Below are 24,868 nucleotides of genomic sequence, written 5' to 3' on the forward strand. Positions count from 1 at the left end.
TACATCATAAGAAGAATGGCATCTATGCTCATTTTAGTGTCTTTGTTTATCCCGAGGGTTTCCCGCAGCCTGCGTGACCTAAATAAATATTTGGTCGCACCAGCAGGAAAAATGGTGGCAAAATGCGACCAATTGGTCGCAGTCTGGAGCCCAGGATATTTTTTTATATATAACACTGTGTGTTTGGCTGAAAGTCATAGATACCTAGGATGGGTTGAGGGTCAGTAATTTATGGGATAATTTACATTTTTAGGTGAACTAAATATCCAGTGAGCAACGTGGGGCTGCCTTCCCGTGGGCTCACCACCTACAGGAGAGACAGCAATGGGTCGGTGCTGAGAGGATCGGGCAGCAGTCGAAGGCGGGGCCCGCGACAACCCGATCCCTGGACACGGAAACTAGCGTATCTTACCCCGAAGTGATAAAATGCTGTATCAACATTTTAAGGCCAGACAAGTTTGTTAAGTCTTGGTTTGTAGGGAATCACAAACTTGCGCAAATATATTCAAATGCGCATAACTATAGAATTAATTCTTAATGCGCACGTGATAGCGCCTTCAGCGTTTCTCACAGGTTCGCGTTTAAAGTCTGTGTAGAGAGAAAGGTGTCGTCTTAGTAACTAATTTAATAACTAATGATCGCTGCGACGGAAGTGAATCAATCAAAACTAACTTTAGCTGAAAATATCTTTATTCAAGAACCGCTATAAAGCCAAAACAATCTCTGTTACCTTAAATTAACCGTTTATCACTGTAAAGCCGCTTTGAAAAAAATTACATTGTTAAAAGTGCTATATAAATGAAGATGATTTGTCTTGACTGTGTACCTTTTTTTCCTTCCTTTTTATTTTTACAGAAAAAAAATTCTACGTGATTTCAGATGCAGTCTACATGTGCTGTGGATTTGATAGAGAGTGAGAGGAGGCAATGCTGTATCTGAAAAGGAACTGAAATCTGATAATTAAAAAGTATATCTGAACTTCAGGTCACAAATAAAATATACACAAAATGTTGTAATAGTGTAGAAATTTTTTTTTTTTACCTAGAAAATGTATCCAGATAAAACTGGAACATGAATTTACATTAGATTAAAGAAACTGAGGACACTGCATATTGTTTTCAAACCACTGATTTATACATGTCAACCAATGTGCACCTGGCAGTGAGTGATTCTGTTTAGAAAGCGTTCATCTCAAGAGAGCCTTTTATCACTACATCAAGTGCCTGCTATTCGCTTCAGGTGCTGATGAAGGCCAGATGAAGATGAAGCCCACAGCTTCAGTAAACTATAATCATCTGGTATAGTAAGGGCATACGCATTAAAGTGTTACAGTCATGACAAGAATAAAATAAATGCCTGAGCTGTAGAGGCATTTGAAAGTGATTTAAAGCCACCATTCAGCTGTACTTAAAATAATGTACAGACCTCTAGCGATCCGTCTATATTCATCGTCGCTTAGGTCTGAGTGAATGTGAATGTGTGCTATAACCCTGTTCAGGCCTGAGGCATGCTGGGACCATACTTAGGATAACCAGGTATAGAAAATGGATTGATGGACAAATAATTCTCAGAAGGACTCATATTTCGGATTCTATAAATACAACAACAAACAGCGAGCCACATAATTATGATTTCACACCCGCCCACATTCCTGCAACCTGATTAAAATGTGCCGTCGTGTAAATGGATATTTTCTCGCAGAAGGGATTAACACCGCACTACATCTAATGGGTTTCAATTATAAATACACCGATTATTCTGAAAGCACATCAAGTACTTTTACAGTGAAATATTACATTTGATTGTTTACTTGATAATTGTAACCAGAAATACATTTTTATATCACTGATTTCAGACTGAAGAAAATTGGTGTGTGCATTGTGAGGTCTGATATGATGGCTCTAGATGGCTATTATTGTACATTGTATTATTATACTGTACACATTTTTGAAAGTTTGCCCTTTTCTTTGCAGTATTCAGGGACCGGTTTCTTATACTCTCTTGCTTCTTGTTGCCATGGGAATGGCAGGGAGATGATGTGTAACTTAGTTTTTTTTGAGAACAACAACAGAAGTTGAGAGTGAGAGTGTGAACGCAGTTAAATACCTGATAAGAACAATGTTAAGACCCTCTCCCAATGGACACACAAATACACTTCTAAAACTATAACACACTAAAGCTCAATTTAAAACAATACATGCACACACACACACACACACACACACACAGACAGCACAATATATGATGAAGCATATTCATAAAATATACTAGAATGAAAGTCATATTATAAACTGGCTCAGTGAAATCCCTGTTCCAGAAACACTCGGAAATGAATGGATATTAACATTAATCACTTTGCCCTCTCATGTCAAATGTTGATTAACTTCAAGACTTACAGAGATAAAAATGGTAGGTTAAGCTTATTAATCTCTGTTTGGACACATTTTAATACATGTGTTACTAACTAATAATTACTAACTATAGGCCTACTATTTCCTGAAACAGATGATAAAAGCCAGAGATTTATAATATAATGATATAGCCTATTTAATAATTAAATGATCAATGATCAATTATCATTAAGTGGTCAGGATGTGATAAATTTCCGGATGTGGCCAGGTTGGGAGGAATTTCCTACTAAATTCTGAAAGACTGGTATACAAATATGGACATGAACTTAGATGAATTAAGGATGAATTTAAAAAAAAAGACTACCCTCATATTGTTTAACCATGACTGACAAAACTGTACAATAACCACCATTGGAATGTAATAATTTACCTGCAATAAAACAACTGCATATTTTTTGCAACAAATTGTATTTTTTAAAAGTTTTGTCAACTATTATTTTCTAAATTCATTTAAATGTGTGTGCAAGATGGGGTGATCTAAATCATTGAATTATTGTTACAGACATTTCAAGATCCCAAAACACCCCTGAGAAACCATGTTAAAATGTCAATGTTATAGTAGCTTCTCCAAAAAACAAAAACTCCCACCAGAGAGTGTGCCAATTCTAAGTAACACAAGCTGGTTGCCAAGTAATACATACTGTTGCTAAGTAATAGAGTTCCACACATTGGGTCTGATGAGCTTCTAAAGCCCACAGCATCCTCATTAGCGGTGGCTGGAGAAATAATCAAGCCCACGAGGGACACTAGTGAAGGAACATTACCTTTCAGACTCACAAAGCTTCAAGGTTTACCTTTAGAAAGAAATCATCATCTGAATGAAGCGGCGCACTACAAAGGCTCACACGGACAACCCATCAGAAAACCCCCACACTGACCTTGTTCCAGTTGCAGCTGACAGAGGGATGAAACAGATCCTCGGATGCCTGCCGTTTGACATTTTAAAAAGATATAAGAAACATATCTGTGGTTGGTTGTTTGTTGTCGTTTTTGTTTATTGACTTTTAAAGCTGCCACCAACAAGCAGTTGGCCAGCTGTTGTTCATATGATATATACTGTATACACCTGTACTGTACTGTACACAAATACTGACAGGGTTCTCCCACTTTTGACCACTAAACTTCTGAGACATTTCCATTCATTCATGACACCAAGGGGAAAACAACCCTTTACAATTACACTCACAACAAGCCATAACTAGAATGGAATATCCATGAATTACGATTTGATTCATTTCCATGATTTTATTCAACTCCAGAAATGGAAATCACAATAAAAAAAAAATCACATAAAAATTATGTATATTTTCACAAAGTCTTATCAGATTGGAACATGCTGAATAGTCACCTCAGTTTGTCAATTGCCTTTTTCCTTTTTTTCACACTGAAAAGAATAGTAGGTATGCACAATATATCGGCCACCACATCGGTAATCAGCTGATATATGTTCCTTTTTTATTGTTATCGGTCCAATAAGTAAATATGACTAATATCTTAAAGCTGATAAATAACTAATTTTCTTATTTTATCCATGGCATATGCAATTTGATTCTTTATATGCAAGTATGTTGTTTATGACTTGTTTGAAATTATTTAAGCAGTTTAATTATTTTTTTTATTAGGAAAGTTGGCCAATTTTAAAACTTTTAAACTGTACTGCATATGTTTGATTTATGTTAAAGTGCTTGGGACATGGCTTTTAATGGTGAGACTTTTGTTTTTTGTAATCAAGCTCTCAAAAACTATATAAAAATTTGGATTTAGATTTAGAGGCCAATATATCAGTTATCGGCTTTCAAATATAAAAAATTGTCAAGTTATCGGTATCAGCAACAATGAATAATCGGTGCATCCCTTAAAATTTTTTTTAAAAAAAGGAACAGCTGAATATAAATAAAATTAAATAGAAATGTTAAAGTGTAAACCGGATCACAAAGCCAGGAAAAAAAAAAAACATATACAGCACACAAAATATAACATTCAATGGCATTAAACAGAAGATTGCACATTTTCACCAAAGATAGCAGCACCTGACTGATATGTACTGAACAAACTTCTAGTAAATTCTAAACCCTATTAAAAAACATTGTGCAATTAAAGTAGTTTAACTGTACAGGCTTCTCATCTGTACAATCTTTTACAGCTAAAACATCCTGCAGTTTTAAGAAAGACTAAACATATCACAGCTTGATTGTACCATACGAATTACAAAAGACGCTTCAGGGTTAAAAGAGGTCCTCCACTACACCACGGAGCGATGGTCCCCGCACACATAAACGGCACTGGGGCGGATCCGTCTCCTCGTGTGGCCCGGCAGCTGCGGCAGGAACTTGAAGTACTTGGGCATCAGGTCAAGGCAGGCGTCGCGAAACTTCTTGATACGCCAATAGTAGATCAGAGGATTCAGAGCTGATTTGAGGTAGCAAATCCACAGCAGCCACGTGCTGATCTCAAAAAAGTTCTGCCTGTAGTAGAAGGGGCGACTGAAGGTGGACAGCAGGCTGTAGGTGGCGAACGGAGCCCAGCACGCAGTGAACACCGAGAACAGAATGAGGATGGTGGTGAAGGCACGTGTTTTGAAACTCATGTCGACGTTCATCTGAAAGGGCTTTTGGAGGCTCATCAGACCCAGTTTGCTGGCCTGGCTGAGGCACACAGAGTCCGGGTGGGAGTGGATGCGTAGCGCGTTGTGGCGGAGTGTGCTCAAGATGCCCATGAACGTGTACAGCATCACCAGGAACGGTACAAAGAAGAACACCAGCATTATCAGCATCATGTAGGCATGGTAGCCCCGGTCCGCCGTGTACCCGAAAACACACTGTGGTGCTCTGGGGGGAATGTCCAGGGCCGGATGGCCAACAGAAAGAGGGAAAGAGAAGCAGAAAGACAGAGTCCACGAGACTGCGATCAAGACTTTGGCCCTGCGCGGACTTAGCTTGTCCTGCTTTTGCACGATGATTAGGAAACGGTCCACGCTGATGATCAGCAAAATCGCTACTCCCTCCATCACGAACATCCAGAAGAACATGGCTGACACGCGGCAAAACACCTCTCCGAAGATCCAGTGTGTGGTCACCATTGTGACCAGGGCAAAAGGCATGTTGAGGACCGCTAGCATCATGTCGGCAAAGGCAAGACTGGCCAGTAAGATGTTAATAGCGGAGCGCATGGCGGCTCTCTGGTAAACCATGGCACAGACCACCATGTTTCCGAGGAAGGCCAGCAGCAGCACGCAGATGATGACCGACCCGAAGAACACCTGAAGGGGCAGGTTCAGGCCCTGAACGGGGTCCGGCCCGACAGCTGGAGGCGTTTCATATCCCGATAGAGTCCGGAGCTCCAGAGAGCTGTTGGCTTTAGCGGAGGAGTTCTCCATGGCTCTTGTACCCGCTGGCTGGGTCAGCACCCTCGGTGGGGGGGGCAGGGTGGCGCTGGGCGGCCCTGAAGCCACAGGCAGACTAGTGGAGGAATAAAGCATTCTTCTTTTTGCAGTTACATGGTAAAGAGAGCAAGCTCAGCCTATCGGACAGGTCACTAGCACACATCTCAGCATGGAGGCAGAGCCTGGGGAAGCAGAGAAAAGGAATTAACTGTGCAAGGATTCACAACGTCACAAACAATCTAACATCTAACACAATATAGAGTCATAGTAAAGTGATGCTGCCAGCTGTTAAAAGCTGGTTTAGAGTATTTATTGTGAAATAGTTATACATCACACTATCCACATTGCATCCAGTCGCTTAATTGCTGACACCGGTCTACACCAGATGTGAGCATTGCGTTAAAAGCAAATAGAATTCATTATAGTCACTGTCTACACTGGAGTATACAGATGCGAGTTTAGTTTCTGATGTACTCCACACACCTGAGTCTGTCAACAACAGGACAAACGGAAGAGTTTATGTAGCTTGTTTTAGACCGTCTCAAACAAGCTACATAAACTCTTCCGTTTGTCCTGTTCCCCACAGGATTCCCCAGATTCAGGAACAAATGGATGGTTCATTTCATCCCAGATCGCATCAGAGGATTATATGCTTGTTCAAATCATTTGACTGCAGATTGTTTTGTAGACAATGAAGAGAGAGTTTGCAAAAAAAAAAAAAACCTAGTTGAAAAATTAAGCAGTCAACTATATTGGATCTGACAGCAGCTACATCGCAAACCGCAAGTAAACAATTTCATAATTATTTGTAAGACAATTTGATATGGATAATGTTTTCAAAATACATTATTTTAATTATAATAATCCGTCATGCCATGTCATCTACATTTAGCATTATTAATCAGTACTTCCTAATAAACAATGTTATAACCCTAGTTTTAGTTCACCACCTAAAAATAAAACAATTCAGTCTTAAATTAGTCTCATGTCGTTCCAAACCCATAAGACTTTCAATCATCTTTGCAACATTGAAATATCTCTGATTTAATTAAAAATATCTCCGAGTCTCCATTCATTGAAAGTCTATTCACCCAAAAGTCTCTAACGGTTAAAAACGGTTAATATTCAAAATTAATATGAAATCCATATGAATAGATTTATAAATGGAGCGATTTAATCTGAGTCTTCTGAAAAGACACGATCACTTTATGATTTAATTCAGGTTTTTGTTCACATAAACAATGATCAACGTCCACGTGCTGCGTAACACGAGAATGAACCTCATTGGTTCTTGAGAAGCTTAAACGTGCTGCGTAACACGAGAATGAACCTCATTGGTTCTTGAGAAGCTTAAACTTGCTGTGTAACACGAGAATGAACCTCATTGGTTCTTGAGAAGCTTAAAACATGCTGCTTAACACGAGAATGAACCTCATTGGTTCTTGAGAAGCTTAAACGTGCTGTGTAACACGAGAATGAACCTCATTGGTTCTTGAAAGGCTTAAACGTGCTGTGTAACACGAGAATGAACCTCATTGGTTCTTGAGAAGCTTAAACGTGCTGCGTAACACGAGAATGAACTTCATTGGTTCTTGAGAAGCTTAAAACATGCTGCGTAACACGAGAATGAACCTCATTGGTTCTTGAGAAGCTTAAACGTGCTGTGTAACACGAGAATGAACCTCATTGGTTCTTGAGAAGCTTAAACGTGCTGTGTAACACGAGAATGAACCTCATTGGTTCTTGCACGTCAAGCCCCTGAAGGGTAATGGTGATGAATTCTTTGTGAGTGAAAGGAAAGTTTCTCTGGGAAATGCAAACATTTTGCAAGTGAACACATTTGTAGTTGTGTGCAAAACCATGGTGGACATTATCGAGTGCACTCTTTTGAATCCCATAATGCATCGCAATGATGAGTGTACAAGCCAATGAACACAGTACACTCAACTAGCCACTAGCGCAGGGGTCCTTAAATAGCGGACCGTGGTCCGGTTCCGGACATCATTGCAACTGGGCCGCAAGACATAATGACAATGGTAGGACCATTTTACAGTTTCAGGAGTTTAAAGTGAGCAGCACATCAAAGCAATGGAGCAACTGACACTATTATTTTAACAACTCTAGCAAACTCTTGAACATGAGAATTTTTCTATTTCTTAGAATTTTTCTATAAATATTATTACTAGTATTAGGCTACTTTTATCTGTCATATTACTCCGACTGTACAATAAAAAATGTTTTTTTGACAGGACGTCTTTTTCATATACATTTAGCATTATCAATCAGCATTTCATAATAAACAATGCTATAATTGGGGAAATGATTTGTAGATGGAAAGACCACTAAAAGTTTGAAAGTACTAGTAATAGCTTTCTTTTCTGCTCATGAAGATAACGTTTTGATTATTGTGTGCATTGTTTATTTTTATAAGATACTTGTTTTGAGCAAAATATAAAAATGGTGCAGAGTTCATAAGGAAACCCTCATATGGTATATTTTCTGTCACATGGCCTTCTGCCATAGATACTGTATATTCTATAATTCAATGTTAGGCTGCATAGATTAGGTCAGCCGGAACTGGGAACACTTCCCATAAATCCTGATGTACTCGTTAAATCATAAGAAGAATGGCATCTATTTTAATTTTAGTGTCTTTGTTTATCCCGAGGTTTTCCTGCAGCCTGCCGGATCCAGGCCGTATCCAGATCTGACGAAGGATCTTCGCCTGGACCCGATGTGAAGGATCCCTTTACCACTCTACAGATAAAGCATTGTCGGATACGTTTGGTTTCGCGTATCTACCCCGAAGTGATAAAACTCTGTCTAAAAATGTTTAAGGCCAGACAAGTAGTTTGTTAAGTCTTGGTTTGTAGGGAATTACAAACTTTCGCATATATATTAGAATGCGCATAACTATAGAATTAATTCTTAATGTGCACATGAGCGTCATAAGTGTTTCTCACAGGTTCGCGTCTAAAGTCTGTGTAGAGAGAAACGGTGTCGTCTTAGCGGTCTCTAATTTAATAACTAATGATCGTTGCGACGGAAGTCAATCAATCAACTTTAGCTGGAAAATATTCACCGCTATAAAGCCAAAACAATCTGTTACCTTAAATCATCCGTTTATCACTGTAAAGCTGTTTTGAAAAAAAATCTACATTGTTAAAAGCGCTATATAAAGGAAGATGACTTGACTTAACTGTAGTTATCAAAATGTCAAAATTTTAATAGCCTGATAAAACATCTTACCCTTTAATATTCACATACAATTGGGCTCAACTGACTTTTTTATAGAAACACTATCAGACACCACTACTTTGGCTCATACTCATCTGAGATCACGATTTTGACTGTTGAGTTTTTTTTTTTCTTTTACAAAGTACTGCAGCCCAGATGGAAATCTATAACTATTCCAAGAAAATATTGTCCGGACCTCCGCTAGGAAGGAAATATAGGGAAGAAAACCCATCCAATGCTCAGGGGGATTTCAATTGAGTACAATCGATTAAGCAATTGACACGACCCAGGACGAGCTGTAGGACTGTGAAGCCTCGGGGCTGTTGATGGACTCGATCTACTCCATCTGTGTTTTGATCGGATCTGGATGTAGTCTTGGACAAAAATGTGATTTTCTCAGCTTTTTGCTCAAAATGTTGCTTTTTTTTAAAAAAACTTAGCAACATTCAAGTGTTGATAAAATAAGAATGCATGATGTTTTTTTTTTTTGGTTGTTAGTTTAAAAGCAGAGGGATGTTCTTTCTTTTGATATAATGCATGTTCAGATATTCAATACAACAATATATGTTGAGGGCTAAGGATCATCATTTATGTCCATCATTATGCCATGACACCTTCATTTATATAGCGCTTTTAACAATATAGATTGTTTCAAAGCAGCTTTACAGTGATAATAGGAAATTAAAGTAACAGAGATTGTTTTGTCCAAATTATCAAATATTTGGATTGAAGAAGTTTCTAAAATTATATTGATCTGACATGGATTTGCCCATATATTTTGACCTCTTTCACAGAAGAATCTAATACAATAATTGGTTTAGTTTTAACAGCTGTCCACCAGTCCATTAATAGCTAGATGTCATTTATTTGAGCCACATAGCTTTAATAGCAGGTTCACAAAAGTATATGACATTGACATCTGAAGAATAATCACAAACCTAAACCCAGCTAACAGGGAACCTTCTAACTTTGGCTGACGTTCTGACAGGGTTCTCTCAAAGTTCTTCCAGTAACATTAATAGAATGTTTGTTCAATCGTATTAAAGCTCTCAAAAGGTTACCACAAAAACAAAATTTACGCATTGTCTGTAAGGTTTTTTAATTGTTCTCATAATATTGGGATAAAACGTTCTTAGAACAACATTCTTGGAACATTCTTTAAACATTTAGAACTAACTTAAAATTAAAGGGTTAGTTCACCCAAAAATGAAAATAATGTCATTAATGACTCACCCTCATGTCGTTCTAAGCCCGTAAGACATCCGTTCATCTTCGGAACACAGTTTAAGATATTTTAGATTTAGTCCGAGAGCTTTCTGTCCCTCCATTGAAACTGTATGTACAGTCTACTGTCCATGTCCAGAAAGGTAATAAAAACATCATCAAAGTAGTCCATGTGACATCAGTGGGTTAGTTAGAAGTTTTTGAAGCATCGAAAATACTTTTTGGTCCAAAAATAACACAAAATAAGACTTTATTCAGCATTGTATTCTCTCCCGGGTCTGTTGTCAATCCGCGTTCAGGACTCCACAGTGACGCTGCTGACGTAAGACGCTGCTGACGTGTTATCCGGTGCGCGCGAGCTTCGTTTATAGACTGAGGGAGACGCACGCTATATTCAAGCTATTCTACATTGTTTGCATGGATATCATTTTTTTAATGGTGCGTAAGTGTGCATGTCACGGATGAGACACTTTTACAGCGTGCGTTTCCCTCAGTCTATCAACGAAGCTCGGGCGCACCAGATTACACGTCATCAGCGTCTTACGCCATCAGCGTAACTGTGAAGGATTGACAATAGGCCCGGGAGAGAATACAATGCTGAATAAAGTCTTATTTTGTGTTATTTTTGGACCAAAAATAATTTTCGATGCTTCAAAAACTTCTAACTAACCCACTGATGTCACATGGACTACTTTGATTATGTTTTTATTACCTTTCTGGACATGGACAGTAGACTGTACATACAGTTTCAATGGAGGAATAGAAAGCTCTCGGACTAAATCTAAAATATCTTAAACTGTGTTCCGAAGATGAACGGAGGTCTTACGGGCTTAGAACGACATGAGGGTGAGTCATTAATGACATTATTTTCATTTTTGGGTGAACTAACCCTTTAATAAGGTTGTGTGTGCTGTTATGCATGTTAAAATAACTTGGAACATGAGAAGGTTTTGTAGCCTGCCCCATAGTTACGGTTCCCAACTTTTCTCTTTAATTAATGTAAAGGTTATGCAAGTGTAAGAATTAAGTACTTTCAAAAACAATGTTCATGAAATCACAATATTTTGTAATTTGATGAATATTCTCATAATGTTTGCTGAAAACAATCTTTGAACATTCTTCGAACGTCTTTTAAATATTAAGGATCACAAAATTGTTGGCTTGAAAATGTCTCACGGTTGAATGCTACACAACAAAATCCCCTGTGTTTAACAGCGCTCAGTGTGACCATTAGTGAAGACACCTGATGTTAATGAGGAAATCACTGAAGGAAAGAGGAGTTCAGGATCAGTGTTTCTGTAGTTGAAACCATTCTTCAAATTATCTTTTTTTCCCGTTCTGCAGAAGAAAGAAAGTCTTGTTTGGAATAACATTTGGGTGAGTAAATGATGATATGATGGGTGAACAATCCCTTGTTGTTTTAATTTATAAATAATATTTATTCAAAACTTACAGCCAAAACAATAAACCACAAGAGGTTGTGTTTTTCATTGATTGTACCATAAATAATGCAGAACATAAAGTGGAGAGTGAGACAAAAAACAAATCACTAACACACAGCCTTGAGAGTCCAATTACTTTAGAACAGCTGTAACAGACATTGGTATTTTATATTTCTAAAAATAAAATGAAATGTATTAATAATCAGAATAAACATTTTTTTTTGTCAAGGATAGTTATTTAGCCTAACTAAAGGCTGATTTCAGTTACCAAGTAACATATCAACTGGGCACATTCATATAGAACTATATGCCCAAAAATATTATTTTCCATTTGGCCTAGTTGTTAATGGAGTTGAAAAGTCCTGGCTTAAAGTGTACATTTTTCACTGGCGGACAAAGACAGCATTTTATCTGGCAACCTGGCAAAAGGTTCCTCTACAAAGGCTAGGTTTAAAAGACTTTTAAAGGTGCCACTTTACCCAAATGCATCTATGAAAAACAACGAGAGAATAAGACACTTTTATGCTAAATATACTCACATGCAAGCACCCATGCATACTCGCACACACATAATTATCTTCACACACACACACACAAATGTCTGGTTCCCCATCTTTGAGGAGACTTCCATAGACGTAATGGTTTTTATACTGTACAAACTGTAGGCTATATGCACTAACCTGACCCCTAAAACTACCCATGACACAAAACTTTCTGCATTTTTACATAAATAAATAAAAACTCATTCTGTATGATTTAGCTATAAGCTTGTTTCCTCATTCCTAAATGTAGGTCCCCAGTCAGTGTGGATTCAGGTTTAAGTAACCACCGGAACAGAAAAAAACACACATACACACACACACACACACACACACACACACACACCAGGTGAAATCAGATTACTATTTCACCACAATCTTGAAATTGGCTTGTATCGACTCAAGAGTTTCCACCTTGACCTACATTCACAGGTCTTGGCTGATGATTTTCTAGAAAGAACATGTTTTTGAGAAGAATCCACGATATAACATGATATCAGACCAGTCTCAAATAAAAGGTTTCTGCATTGGAGGGTCTGAAGAAGTCAAACTGAAGTGGAAAGCATCTTACAGCAGACTATCAGTCATACAGTATAAGCTGAAACCATAGTGACAGCAGAGGAAACTCGTGAGCGAATGGCAGTCGTGTATACTGAATAGTTGTGGATCCTAGCAACAGGAATAAAATGATTAAGTGTCTCTTCATCTATGCTTGGGAAATGTAATGTATCCCTCCATTATGAAGCACAATCACTTCAAGAGGCCTCAACAGTAGTCCAAGACTGTTCGATGTTGTGAACCTAGAACATTCCTCCATTTCTAAAAGCAGCAGTTTTGAGACAGGAAAGGCCTAGGCCAGACCAGAAGAAGATACAGAATGAAAAGCTCAATGAATTCCAGATACTTTATGGATCAAAGGCTCCAGACTTTCATCTCAGATGAATAGGTGGGGAAACAATTGCAGAGATGTGATTCTTATTAGGATACACTTTGACTCCTTACAAATTGACTCCTTTTTTCTTTTCTTTTTTTGCACTGATGGTATATTTACCCAGAGAAAAGCTTTGCAAATTGCTTTAAATTTAGGATCTGAAAGATTCACATTGAAAGTGGATCAACTGATTTAAAATGGAGGAAAGAGTAGATAACATCACAATCATATTTAAATTGTTATATAGTGCTCTCTAAACATAATAATTAATAAAGTTGGTGTTTTACCTTGATTCTCCTTTGTCGCTTGTTTTAAATAAAGGATACCGCATCATTCATATCATTATTCGCTCAGATTCAGATTCACATCCTTCTCTCGCCAGATGTTTGAAGCTCCGACAACACAACATTAAAATATACTTATTTACAGATGTTAAACGCTTTATTTCTTCGCGCGTATTGGTTTAAAACCAGACTGACACGGCTTCGGTTTTAAAATACTAAACGTAAAAAAAAAAAGAAGCATTAAAACATTTGAATTCTGCCCGTTTTGGCGTGATGAATCAATCAGAAACCCCCGGTGTAAACAGATGTCTAATCTTAATAATCTAAAAAGACCTGCGAAAACTGCCTCGCTACTTTCCCGAATGCAAACGCTCGTTTTAAACGGAGAGAAATGCATGATACATTTTGTACCCGCGTCTCGTTTCTCATATGCATCCCAAACACACCGTGACGCTCGCGCTGTCCGCATTCACCGCACGCTGAGAGGAAACCAATGACATTTCAGTGCCGGGTTTGATTGACACGCCGTTGACCAATGAGAACGCAGGAGTCGCCCACTGGTGTCCTCACTGTGGCCAATGACCGCAGTCGGTGCAGCTGGGTTTGGTTGCGGCGGCGGGACCGGTCGGGTATCAATGGGACGGGAATGAAGTGGTAATGTTCAGTGGTTTCGAAATATAAAACAAAATAAAATAAACAACAGACACAGAAAGGCATAGTGTCCTGATTTAGTGCTGAGCGAAATGAAGTTATCTGCCCACACGAAAAAAAAAAGAAATCTGCTGCTATAGCGAGACATCAAAAATATAAAAAAACATAAGGGAAGGGGGGGGGGGGGGGGGGGGGGGGGTATGGACTTAGTTGTTTAAAAAAATAGAAAGACATGAAATGACACCACAGGCCAGAATAGATAGCAACAAAATGTAGGCCCAGATCCGGCCCAAATGGATTCAACGTGGGCCGGATCTGGGCCAACACATCATATTGCTGTCTGGGATTTATAGGCAAAACCAATTGATTTTCTTTCTTTCTTTTTTTCATTCACCAATCAATTGTAGTTTTTTTTTCCTTTTTTTTTACCAAACTTTGCATTAAAATGATTCTCAACTATGTTATGAAAGATATAACAGAATTAATTGATATACAATTTTACTTTCATTTTTTTCCCCATTCAATACAATGTATCTGTATAGTGTATTAGCATATTAATGTGTTCTTGGGTCAACATGTAATGAAAAAAAGTAGTGCAATAATGGGAGTAATAACTGGCAACAATTTCATAATAATATCTAATATTTAATAGGAATATTGATATATAATTTCTTTCCCTATTCACTTGTGTCTCCCAAAATGCCTGATAAACATGATGTACGGTAAGTCCAGGTGTCCTCACAGTGGACATGTATGAAATCAATGCCCTGTTTTGTAACAAAGTCATATTTTGATTAGAAACCCCCTAACATTTTACTGAGATGTTGATTAATGACAAACAATTTGAAAATATGATCATATTTCCATAAGAGTGCTACATTTGATCACTAAATTAATGTCAGTCATTTTTATCAAAGAGAAGTTAGTGTCATGGTGAAACCTCCAAACATTTGGTATCTCTGAAAAGCCCATAATGTGCTCTTTACAGGACATTTAGAAATTCACTAAAATATTATGTCCACCAGGAGGGCAAAAAGTATTAAAATCAAATATTCAAGTATGGCAGAGAGTAACTTTATAGAATGTTTCACCTTGTACAACTGAGTTAAATACAGTTCACTGGATCAAAATGCAAGGGCAGCTGATTTATTGTCTAACGGCAAACATAATATAGCATTTCTGAGCCAATTTCTTTATCGAGAAATATAATCTGTACTGATCTGATGACATAAGATTTCCAGAAACATTTACATTAATTTATATTAATGATCTTATACCTGAAACAACCATTGGGATATGCCATGCTTAAATAAGACAAACTATTAAATAGACAGGCCCTTCAAAAACAAACAATATACACAACAATCAAAATGTCAAAACAGCGACGACTCGAGTCTGTACAGAACGGCGCTCACTTGTGCTAAGAATCCTTAATCTGCTTCTTCGTCTCGGATTTTGGTGGAATGATTTTGACGTCAAAGGGAAAAAAGAAATCAGTGAGCGCTTTAGCATCTTTGGGATCCAGAGAGAACTCTAGTGCCAGCTTCTCTGGAGTCCATGTTTTAGGCATACGTTTGTGGTTATTCAGGCCGGTTAAAGCTTCCACAAGCAACAGTTTTCCTTTGGGAATATCAGTGACATCCGACATCCTGTACTTCAGCAGCCGGCGCTGGGTCTGAGTCTTGACCACCTTCACCGGAGCGGATGCTGCTTCACCCTACAGGAGCACAGAGTCAGTCACATCAGCAGAGGGCAGCAAACCACAACCTGAGCTGCTAACAAGTGGATATATGAGATTACAGAGGTGGACTGGGACATTAAACATCCTCAGCCGAACAGGTAAACTCATCGACTCACTAGTCCACTTTCACAGCTTCACAGGGCCCTATGATACACTCGGTGTAATGCAGCGCCAGGCGCGACGCAAGTGTTTTTTTCCGACGCAGTTATCATTTTCACATCCTGAGCCACGTTGCTTAAATAGCAAAGGCATCTGTTCGCTGCTGGTCTGAAAACGAGGTGTGTTGGCGTGTGCTATTATGAGGCAACTTTTTTTGGTTATTTAAAGGGCGTGTTAGTAATGTGCGTCTATAGGTGGGTCCACAACACGCGTACACTTTGTCCCGTAGATGGTCTGTTGCGCGCTTTAACCTCACGCACGAGCAGATCCGTTTCCTCACTAGAGAAGAGTTCAGTTTTCCCCCATATAAATAGTGAATCCGCCATGGCGCGAACACAACTGGCTTTTAAAGGGAATGGGAGATGAGACTCTGATTGGTTTATTGCGCATTACGCCCATTATGCTCATTAAGAGAATAGGGACAACCCTTTTAGACCATGCACCGGGCGCGCCGACCATTTTTCCTGTTGTTAAACTAGCAAAAGTGGATTCGACACACGCCATAAGTGCACTTGCGCCGTGCGCTTAGATTGTTAAAATAGGGCCCATTGAGTTTGTAACTCAAAATTTATTTTTAAATAAAGACTTCAAAGTCGAGCGACCATAGCACGAACTACACGCTTATAGCCAAAAGTTAGCTTTATATTTCTGGCAACTGAATTTAAGCTTCAAAATTCATAGTTGTGCTCATTTGTGAAAATGATCAAGACGGACAAAACGTGCAAGAAATTAGAATTATAAACTTTTGTTGGTCGCAGAGCTTATTTTATGCAGTAATCCAATTTGGGTTTGTGTTCAGGGAACCAAGGCAGGCTTTAAAGATTACGTGACATTTTAGCCCATACATCGGAGCCAAAAGCAGAAAGGACTTCCACAATCTCTTTGAAGCCTACTGTTAAGATATTTGGAATATAAATAACAATCCATAATGTCATACTTTTTTGCAGCAGAGCTACCTGTGCCATGCTTTGTAGTTCACTCGCTGAAGCTAAATTCAGAAAATCGTTCAAAAGAAAAGTCACACGCACATTAACAATTCTTTATGTAGACATTTCAGAAACCTGACGTCGGTTGCGCACTTAGAGAACATGCTAAGGCTGACTTTATGCAAAAATACATCATCACCACAGCAGTCCATTAGTGATGAAATCTGTCTGGCAATAACATACACATTGGGCCTCATTCATGAAACATTCGTAAATATACGAGTAAATATGTGAGTGATTTGCGCGTAAAGAGACCTTCCCGAACTCTTCTCCTGATTCACAAATAACGTAAACGTCAGATGTGATAGTGAAACGCGTGTGTGTGTGTTATGAATTCCAATCAGTCGTAATGGGACGCACGTGCACGCTCATTCTCAATTACCATAAATCCCGCCCATTAAATCCGACTGACAACTATATATGGGCATCATATTATGACACCAAACGAAGGATTTCAACATGTCTTCTCAAAAGCGAATGAAAAAGAACAATTTCTCAGATGCAGAAATTGAAGTTTTATTATCAGATGTTCATTAAAAACGCCACATTTTATTTTCAAGCGTAGCCTATAGTGGCGTATCAGGTCCTAAAAAAAGGAAGCTTGGCAGCATACAGATGCAGTTAATGGAGTTTCATCTGTTAATCGAACAGTCCCAGAAGTGAAAAGAAAATGGTTCAACATGAAGCGACTGCAAAAAACTAATTAGTTCACTTCGAAAAAAATAGCCCAGCCCTATTGAAAGCAATTAATTATTTTATTAAAGTGTACTGTTTGCAGATGCTATTACTGGCTCTCATAATAAAAGTAAAAAGAAAAAACATATGTATTGCTATATATAATAATATTTTTTCAAAATGCTGTGAAATACGAACATTTTAATGAATCCGAAAATTTACGCCAGAACCACTTTACACACGATTTACACAAAAATTAGTTCTGCTCGTGTTTCATGAATGAGACCCAATATGTGTAAAATGTCAACAACTAAATCAATCACAGCATCACTAACAGGGATTGTGTGAGCACACTTATTTCTTTTCTCCTAAAGGTTTTAGAGACCTAGTGCATAAATAAAATAAGTGCATTCCTCTAAATAGCATAAGCATTACATTTTAGTGCTGAAGACTGACAAAGCTTTGAGATCAATGAAACTTAATTATTTCTTTGAATTGTTAATGCAAACCACACTAAATAACCAGGGTGGAAATATCTGACAGATATAACTTTCTATTAACACAGATATTTTTATATTAAGACTTTATATTAACAGTGTTTATAATGCTTTTAAATTTGCTGAGTGGCAACGTCAATTAGTGACAGCAACGTGACATGCTAATGTCTACAATTCTTATTTAACATTGAGTTTTATGGCGAAATGAACACCCACGAAGCACCAAATGCAGGTACTTTTCTATTTGGCCTGTGAATTTCTCAGAACAAAGCATTAGAAAAACTGGCAGAGGCCACAGATCAAACTGAAGTGGGAAGGGTGCATGAACTCAGTTGTCTAAAACATGAGAGCACTTTACATGAAACGCTTCAAACAGCTCATAAACTCGTGGGCGGCGGATGCAAAATATTGCTGGCCTCTTCCAAGTTACTAAACACATGCATTATTTATTGTTGCTGAAATGTAATAAATTTTACTGCAATACAAATGTACTATATTTCATATAACTTAAAGGGTTAGTTCACCCGAAAATGAAAATTTATTCTCTCACCCTAAAGCCATCCTAGGTGTGTATGACTTTCTTCTTTCACAATCAGAGTTATAATAAAAAATATCCTGGCTCTTCCAAGCTTTTAAATGGGAGTGAATGGTAACTTAGATTTAGAAGCCCAAAATAATCTAAGGTACCATTCACTCCCATTGTAAAGCTTGGAAGAGCCAGGATATTTTTTTAATATAACTCTGATTGTGTCTGGCTAAAAGAATAAAGTCAAATAAGCCTAGGATGGCTTGATGGTGAGATAATCATGGGATAATTATCATTTTTTGGTGAACTAACCCTTTAATTGCCTGGATTTCACAGACAGGGCTTAGATTAAGCCAGGATTAGGCCTTAGTACAAATAGGACATTTAAGTAGCTTTTATAAGCATGCCTTAAAAAAAAAGTCAAATAGTTATGGCAGTGACATATTTTAAGTTGCTTTCAGTAAAAACAGCTCTAACATGCATTTTATTCTGGGACTAGATTAAGCCTTGTCTGTGAAAACGGACATAAGAATCTGAATTAATGTGATAATAATACAACTGATGACTATAATTGTACTGTTGGTGAAATGATCCCAATCTTCAAACCTGAGGAACTGGATCGTCAGACTCCACATAAACGTCCTTGAGCATTGACAGCAGTGGGTCATTCTTCTGGTGAATCTCTCCTGCAATGCTGGTCACTGCCACAAAAACACATACGTCGTCAGATCAAACAGAAAAATGTGTAACTTGTATTGCCAAAATTATGTTAACAGGTCTGGCTTTTTTGGCACAGCTACTCAATAAACACCTCTAGATCTACAAGCAACTGAGAACAAGGTGTTGAATCTGACCCAACTAAATCGCTAAGTGGGGAAAAACACACTGTTAAAGGGATAGTTCACTTTAAAATTAAAATTCTGTCATCATTTACTCACCCTCAAGTTGTTTCAAACCTGTATTAATTTATTTCTTCTGCTGAACACAAAGAAAGATATTTTGAAGAATGTCGGTAACCAAACAGTAGTCTGTACCCATTGACTTCCATAGTATTTTTTTTTCCTACTATGGAAGTCAATGGGTACAGACTACTGTTTGGTTACCGACATTCTTCAAAATATCTTTCTTTGTGTTCAGCAGAAGAAATAAATTAATACAGGTTTGAAACAACTTGAGGCTGAGTAAATGATGACAGAATTTTAATTTTAAAGTGAACTATCCCTTTAAAGCCGATGTCTACATGGTCATCCTCAATGCGATCCAAGAACTTAAGTAGACAAACAACATGTAAAGACAAGAATGCAAACAAAACAACATAATGTGCTTATGTCTCTTAAAAGAAAACACTTATCTTTGCAGTGGTTATATAGTTTTAATGTGATCTTTAGCAGAATGTTTTGTATCAGTAGGTTTATAGTTAAATGTTAAAGTGCAATCGAATGGCCATTCATGATCACACAATTGTTTCAATATATAATATTCCTATTACAAATATGAAGAAGAGATGATAAAAATTTGCCTTAATATCCAAGGACATACACAGATGAAAAAAAAAATATTTTTTCAATCTGTATACCATAGTAAAATGGGGTAAAGCATGTACTTCTGTGTATTTTTTTATTGGAATGCGACTCACATTTATTTTATTTTAAATACAACTGGATAACAAAACAAAAAGTGTTCTAGTTGCTCCATGTTTCAGTAGTGAAAGGAGGAGAAAAATGGATAACCGCGTCCAGTCCACTCTATTACTGCTAAGGGATGTCATTGTATGACACGCAATAATATTTGTTGTCATTGAAGAAGAAAAAAATCCCCTTATCGAAAGTGGGTGTCCACAAACTTTGGTGATGTAAGCAGGCTATTAACACAATTACACAAATAGTTTAAGCTAATTTTGAAATTAAACAACACCCGTTTTGAGTGTTAACTAATTTCTCACGGGTGTGATTATAAGTCATATCTTCTAAGAGACATTGGCATGGTCCTTCACCCCTAAACCAGTTCTTATGAGCACAGCACAGGTTATATGACTGTACTCTAGTCTAGCAAACTCTAACACAATATCTCACCCGCAGCTCCTTCTTGTGGAAAACTGCCTGATGTTGGATGCCGCGGTGCTGCCTGAGGTTTGGCTTTGCTTATTTCTCGGAAAGCGCGATTCTCTAAATTAAAGTTTCTAATCATGCGAGTTACTCTGGAGCCCATGCTTGAAAGATCTACACAGAGGACATTCCTCTTCTTCATTTAACTCTACAACCAGACACGGGAAGCTCATTACTGCCCTCGTCTGGCTGATTCTGCAGTTGACTCGCCAAATTTCTCTCAATGATTGATTATGGTGATCTGTTGCATGAATGCCCCATCAAAGTGTCTTCAGATGTTGGATGCTGTGTCTCATGGAGCTTTAAGGTTTATTTCAAATTGCAGACCCCTCACTCATCACTGTACACTTTATTCCACAGTTAATTTGCCCTCTCTGTCAAATCGCCGGCTTACTCACTTTTATATATTTATAAGGGCATCATAGGCAGGCTATCATGCTACAAATCCGAATTTCTTTCTTTTACACAGAGTACTTATGGTTTACGGTCCCAGAAAATTCTCTCATTGAATGTACCTCAAGCCCGGACAGAGTTTTTCAAAAAGTCTTTCATGTTTTTTGCACCTTCAACTTGGAATGACCTACAGAAAACAAACTACATCAGTGTCTAGTTTCCTTGAATGATTTTAAACGTTATGTTAAATCTATAGAACATGAGTCCATCCACATGTGCAAATGTTTTAAGTAATGGCACTTTTATTTAATTGAAATGCACTTGAGTAGTCTTTGCCTTTTTTGTATTTGTTTTGTGATTGTTTGATCTAATTTGTTCTGCTATCTTGGCCAGGTCTCTCTTTAAAAAGAGATTTTATATCTCAACGAGACTAACTTGGTTAAATAAAGGTAAAAAAAAAATGTTTTTTTTTCTTTTCTTTCTTAAAATGTTATAAATGTAACCCTGTTAAAATATATGCATTAGTATAAGATATATAAGTTTGAATAAATAATTTCATTAGTTTAATAAATATAATTTAAGGTTTAAAAAGTTAAGGTTCATTGACCAGCAATGAAGTTATAATTTTGCTCAATGAGAGAAATGTATATTGGGTAATGTTCATGTTTTACTGAATTCAGCATTTAAAATATTATAATTAATTTTAATTATTAATTATAATATTTTTTGGTTAATAATATTTGTGAAGATGCGTTAATGATGCCGGTAAGAATAGAAAGAAAGAGTTACAGCAATGTTTTGTGAATTTATTTTATTTTTGAAAGTTTTGTAATGAGCCAATCACGGTTGGGGTCGCAGAAAAGGGAAAGGTGAGAGAGACGCGAGTGGTGAGAGAGACGGAATGTTAACGTAGCTAATGCACCAGTTTTAGTGAAAGTGTTCAACAAGGACTCTTATAAGAAACTGTAATAGGACAATTCTGTCTGTGTAAGTGGCATACTCTGCACACGAAGACTGAAATTAGTGCTTAATGTTTTGCATAGACTTTGCTAACAAGCTAGCGACCAGCGACCTCGAGTAGTTAAGCCTGTGTGGAACTGTGAGATTGACGATGATCAAATGGCGCTTTTCCACTGCATGGTACGGCTCGGTTCGGCTCGGTACGGTTCGACTCGGCGCGGAACGGTTCGGCTCGCTTCGTTTTTCCACTGCGTGGTACGACTCGACTCGGTGCGGCACGGTTCGGTTCGCTTTAGCTCGGTTGCTTTTCCACTGCTGTTAGTACTGCTTCAAAGTGGGTGGGACTGATCGTTAATAGTAGTAGGTCCGGTGGTAGCCGTGTGCGGCTAAGAGCTGTGCTACTTTCGCTCCTCGGCAACCAACGAGAGGAACGTCTGCACCTCGTCCACTGACCACGATTCAGCCATTTCTTGTTTGATTTTTTTTTACTTCTTTTGTCAAGTAAATACTCTAAAAACAGGTGCTACCGCGTTGGCTGTTGTCTGGCTATTTAAATCTAGCGGGTTTAGTGTCTCGTGTCGCAAATACAATGACGCTGAAGTGACGATTCTATCTGACCAATCAGTGATCTGCAGTGTTTTCACGTCACATTTAGTATCGGTACGGTACGCTTGGAACCTCAACAGAGGTGGTACCATTTGAAGCGAGCCGAAGCAAGCCGTACCGTACCGTACCATGCAATGGAAATGCACCATAAGTGAGCCGTACCAAACCGAGCCGTACCGTACCATGCAGTGGAAAAGCGCCAAAGCGTGCCGTACCGAACCGTACCGTACCATGCAGTGGAAAAGCGCCTAAAGACCCTGACGGAGCCGGATAGCGTTACTGAGTGGTGGACTTTGCCCGCATCGTCGACCATGTCAAGTCAAGTCACCTTTATTTATATAACGCTTTTTACAATACAGATTGTATCAAAGCAGCTTCAGAGTGATAACATGAAAATAATACAAAAAACAATTTCATCATCGTCCACCTTTAAGGCAGATCTATAATATTGTTGAATATTAAATGTCCCCAACTAAGCAAGCCAGAAGGCAAGGCAACAGCGGCAAGGAACTAAAACTCCATCAGTTGACAGAATGGAGAAAAAACCTTGGGAGAACCCAGGCTCAGTCGGGGGCCAGTTCTCCTCTGGCCAATGAGTGAACAGTGTATGAAGTTCAGAATGAATCAGAGTATTTGTCCAGTTCCGGTTTGGTGAAGTCGGAGTGGAGAGGAGGAGAGACTGGTTGACACTTCAGGTCAGCGGCGTCGTCGTGTCCTGGCGCTGGTCCTTCATCAGAGGTTCCGGTGGACAGCGGTAAACCTCGGGATAGACAGAGAGACTAATATTAGCGTAGACGCCATTCTTCTTATGATGAACCAAGTACATCAGGATTTACGGGAAGTGTTCCCGGTCCCGGCTGTTCTAAACTATGCAGCCTAACATTGAATTATATAAGTCTATAATGTGTTATGTGTATGCTAGGCCGAAGAGATGTGTTTTTAGTCTAGATTTGAACTGACAGAGTGTGTCTGCTTCCCGGACAATGGTAGGAAGACTGTTCCAAAGTTTTGGTGCTAAGTAGGAAAAGGATCTACCGCCAGCAGTCGATTTTGATATTCTAGGTATTATTAACTGGCTGGAATTTTGAGATTGCAGTAGACGTGAAGGACTATAATGCGTTAAGAGCTCGCTCAAGTACTGCGGAGCTAAACCATTTAGTGCTTTGTAAGTGATCAGCAATATTTAAAAATTTATACGATGTTTAATAGGCAGCCAATGCAGTGTTGACAGAACGGGGCTAATATGGTCATACTTCCTGGTTCTAGTAAGAACTCGAGCTGCTGCGTTTTGAACTAGCTGTAGTTTGTTTATTAAGCGTGCAGGGCAACCACCCAGTAGAGCATTACAATAATCTAGCCTTGAGGTCATAAACGCATGAACTAATTGTTCTGCATTATTCATTGAGAGCATATGACGTAATTTAGATATATTTTTAAGATGGAAGAAAGCGGTTTTACAGATACTAGACTCATGATTTTCAAATGAAAGATTGGTATCAAAGAGCACACCCAGGTTCCTAACCGACGACGAAGACTTAACAGAGCAGCCATCAAGTGTTACAGTACTCTAGGTTATTACGTGTGGAAGTTTTTTGTCCAATAATTAGAATCTCTGTTTTTTCTGAATTTAGTAGTAGGAAATTACTAGTTATCCAATTTTTTATATCAGCTATGCATTCCGTTAATTTTGTGAATTGGTAGGTTTCGTTAGGTTTTGAAGAAATATACAGCTGAGTATCGTCGGCATAACAGTGAAAGCTAATTCCATGTTTCCTAATGATATCTCCTAATGGTAGCATATACAGAGTGAACAGCAGCGGTCCTAGTACTGAGCCTTGTGGTACGCCATACTTTCATTTGTGACTCTAACGAGAGCTGTCTCGGTACTATGGTACGGTCTAAATCTGGACTGAAAATCCTCGCAGATATCATTTCTTTCAAGAAAGGAACACAGTTGTGAGGATACTGCTTTTTCTAATATCTTTGACAGAAATGAGAGATTAGAGATCGGCCTGTAATTGACTAGTTTTGTAGGATCAAGTTGCTGTTTTTTAACAAGCGGTTTAATCATAGCTAGCTTAAAGGTTTTTGGTACGTATCCTAGAGACAAAGATGAATT

At 38.2% G+C, this 24,868-nt stretch overlaps 2 protein-coding genes across 3 annotated transcripts; both read right to left on the minus strand.

Annotated features, from left to right (window-relative positions):
• Positions 1–3,410: 3,410 nt before the first annotated feature.
• On the minus strand, positions 3,411–13,960 carry gpr63 (G protein-coupled receptor 63). 2 transcript variants are annotated; one of them, XM_079639381.1, is made up of 2 exons: positions 13,454–13,959; positions 3,411–5,975 (listed from the first exon to the last, which is right to left on the minus strand). In XM_079639381.1, the coding sequence occupies exon 2, from the start codon at positions 5,887–5,889 to the stop codon at positions 4,654–4,656; it is 1,236 nt and encodes a 411-aa protein (XP_079495507.1). In that variant the 5' UTR covers positions 5,890–5,975; positions 13,454–13,959; the 3' UTR covers positions 3,411–4,653. The 2 variants fall into 2 exon arrangements, with proteins under 2 accessions (XP_079495507.1, XP_079495508.1); XM_079639382.1 differs by having other exon boundaries at positions 3,417–5,975; positions 13,897–13,960.
• Positions 13,961–15,233: 1,273 nt separating this feature from the next.
• Positions 15,234–21,067, minus strand: ndufaf4 (NADH:ubiquinone oxidoreductase complex assembly factor 4). The gene is made up of 3 exons (XM_079639383.1): positions 20,758–21,067; positions 19,292–19,386; positions 15,234–15,818 (listed from the first exon to the last, which is right to left on the minus strand). The coding sequence occupies exons 1-3, from the start codon at positions 20,930–20,932 to the stop codon at positions 15,522–15,524; spliced, it is 567 nt and encodes a 188-aa protein (XP_079495509.1). The 5' UTR covers positions 20,933–21,067; the 3' UTR covers positions 15,234–15,521.
• Positions 21,068–24,868: the final 3,801 nt, after the last annotated feature.

This window comes from Phoxinus phoxinus (assembly GCF_949152265.1).
Source record: "Phoxinus phoxinus genome assembly, chromosome: 16".
Taxonomy (NCBI): Eukaryota; Metazoa; Chordata; class Actinopteri; order Cypriniformes; family Leuciscidae; genus Phoxinus; species Phoxinus phoxinus.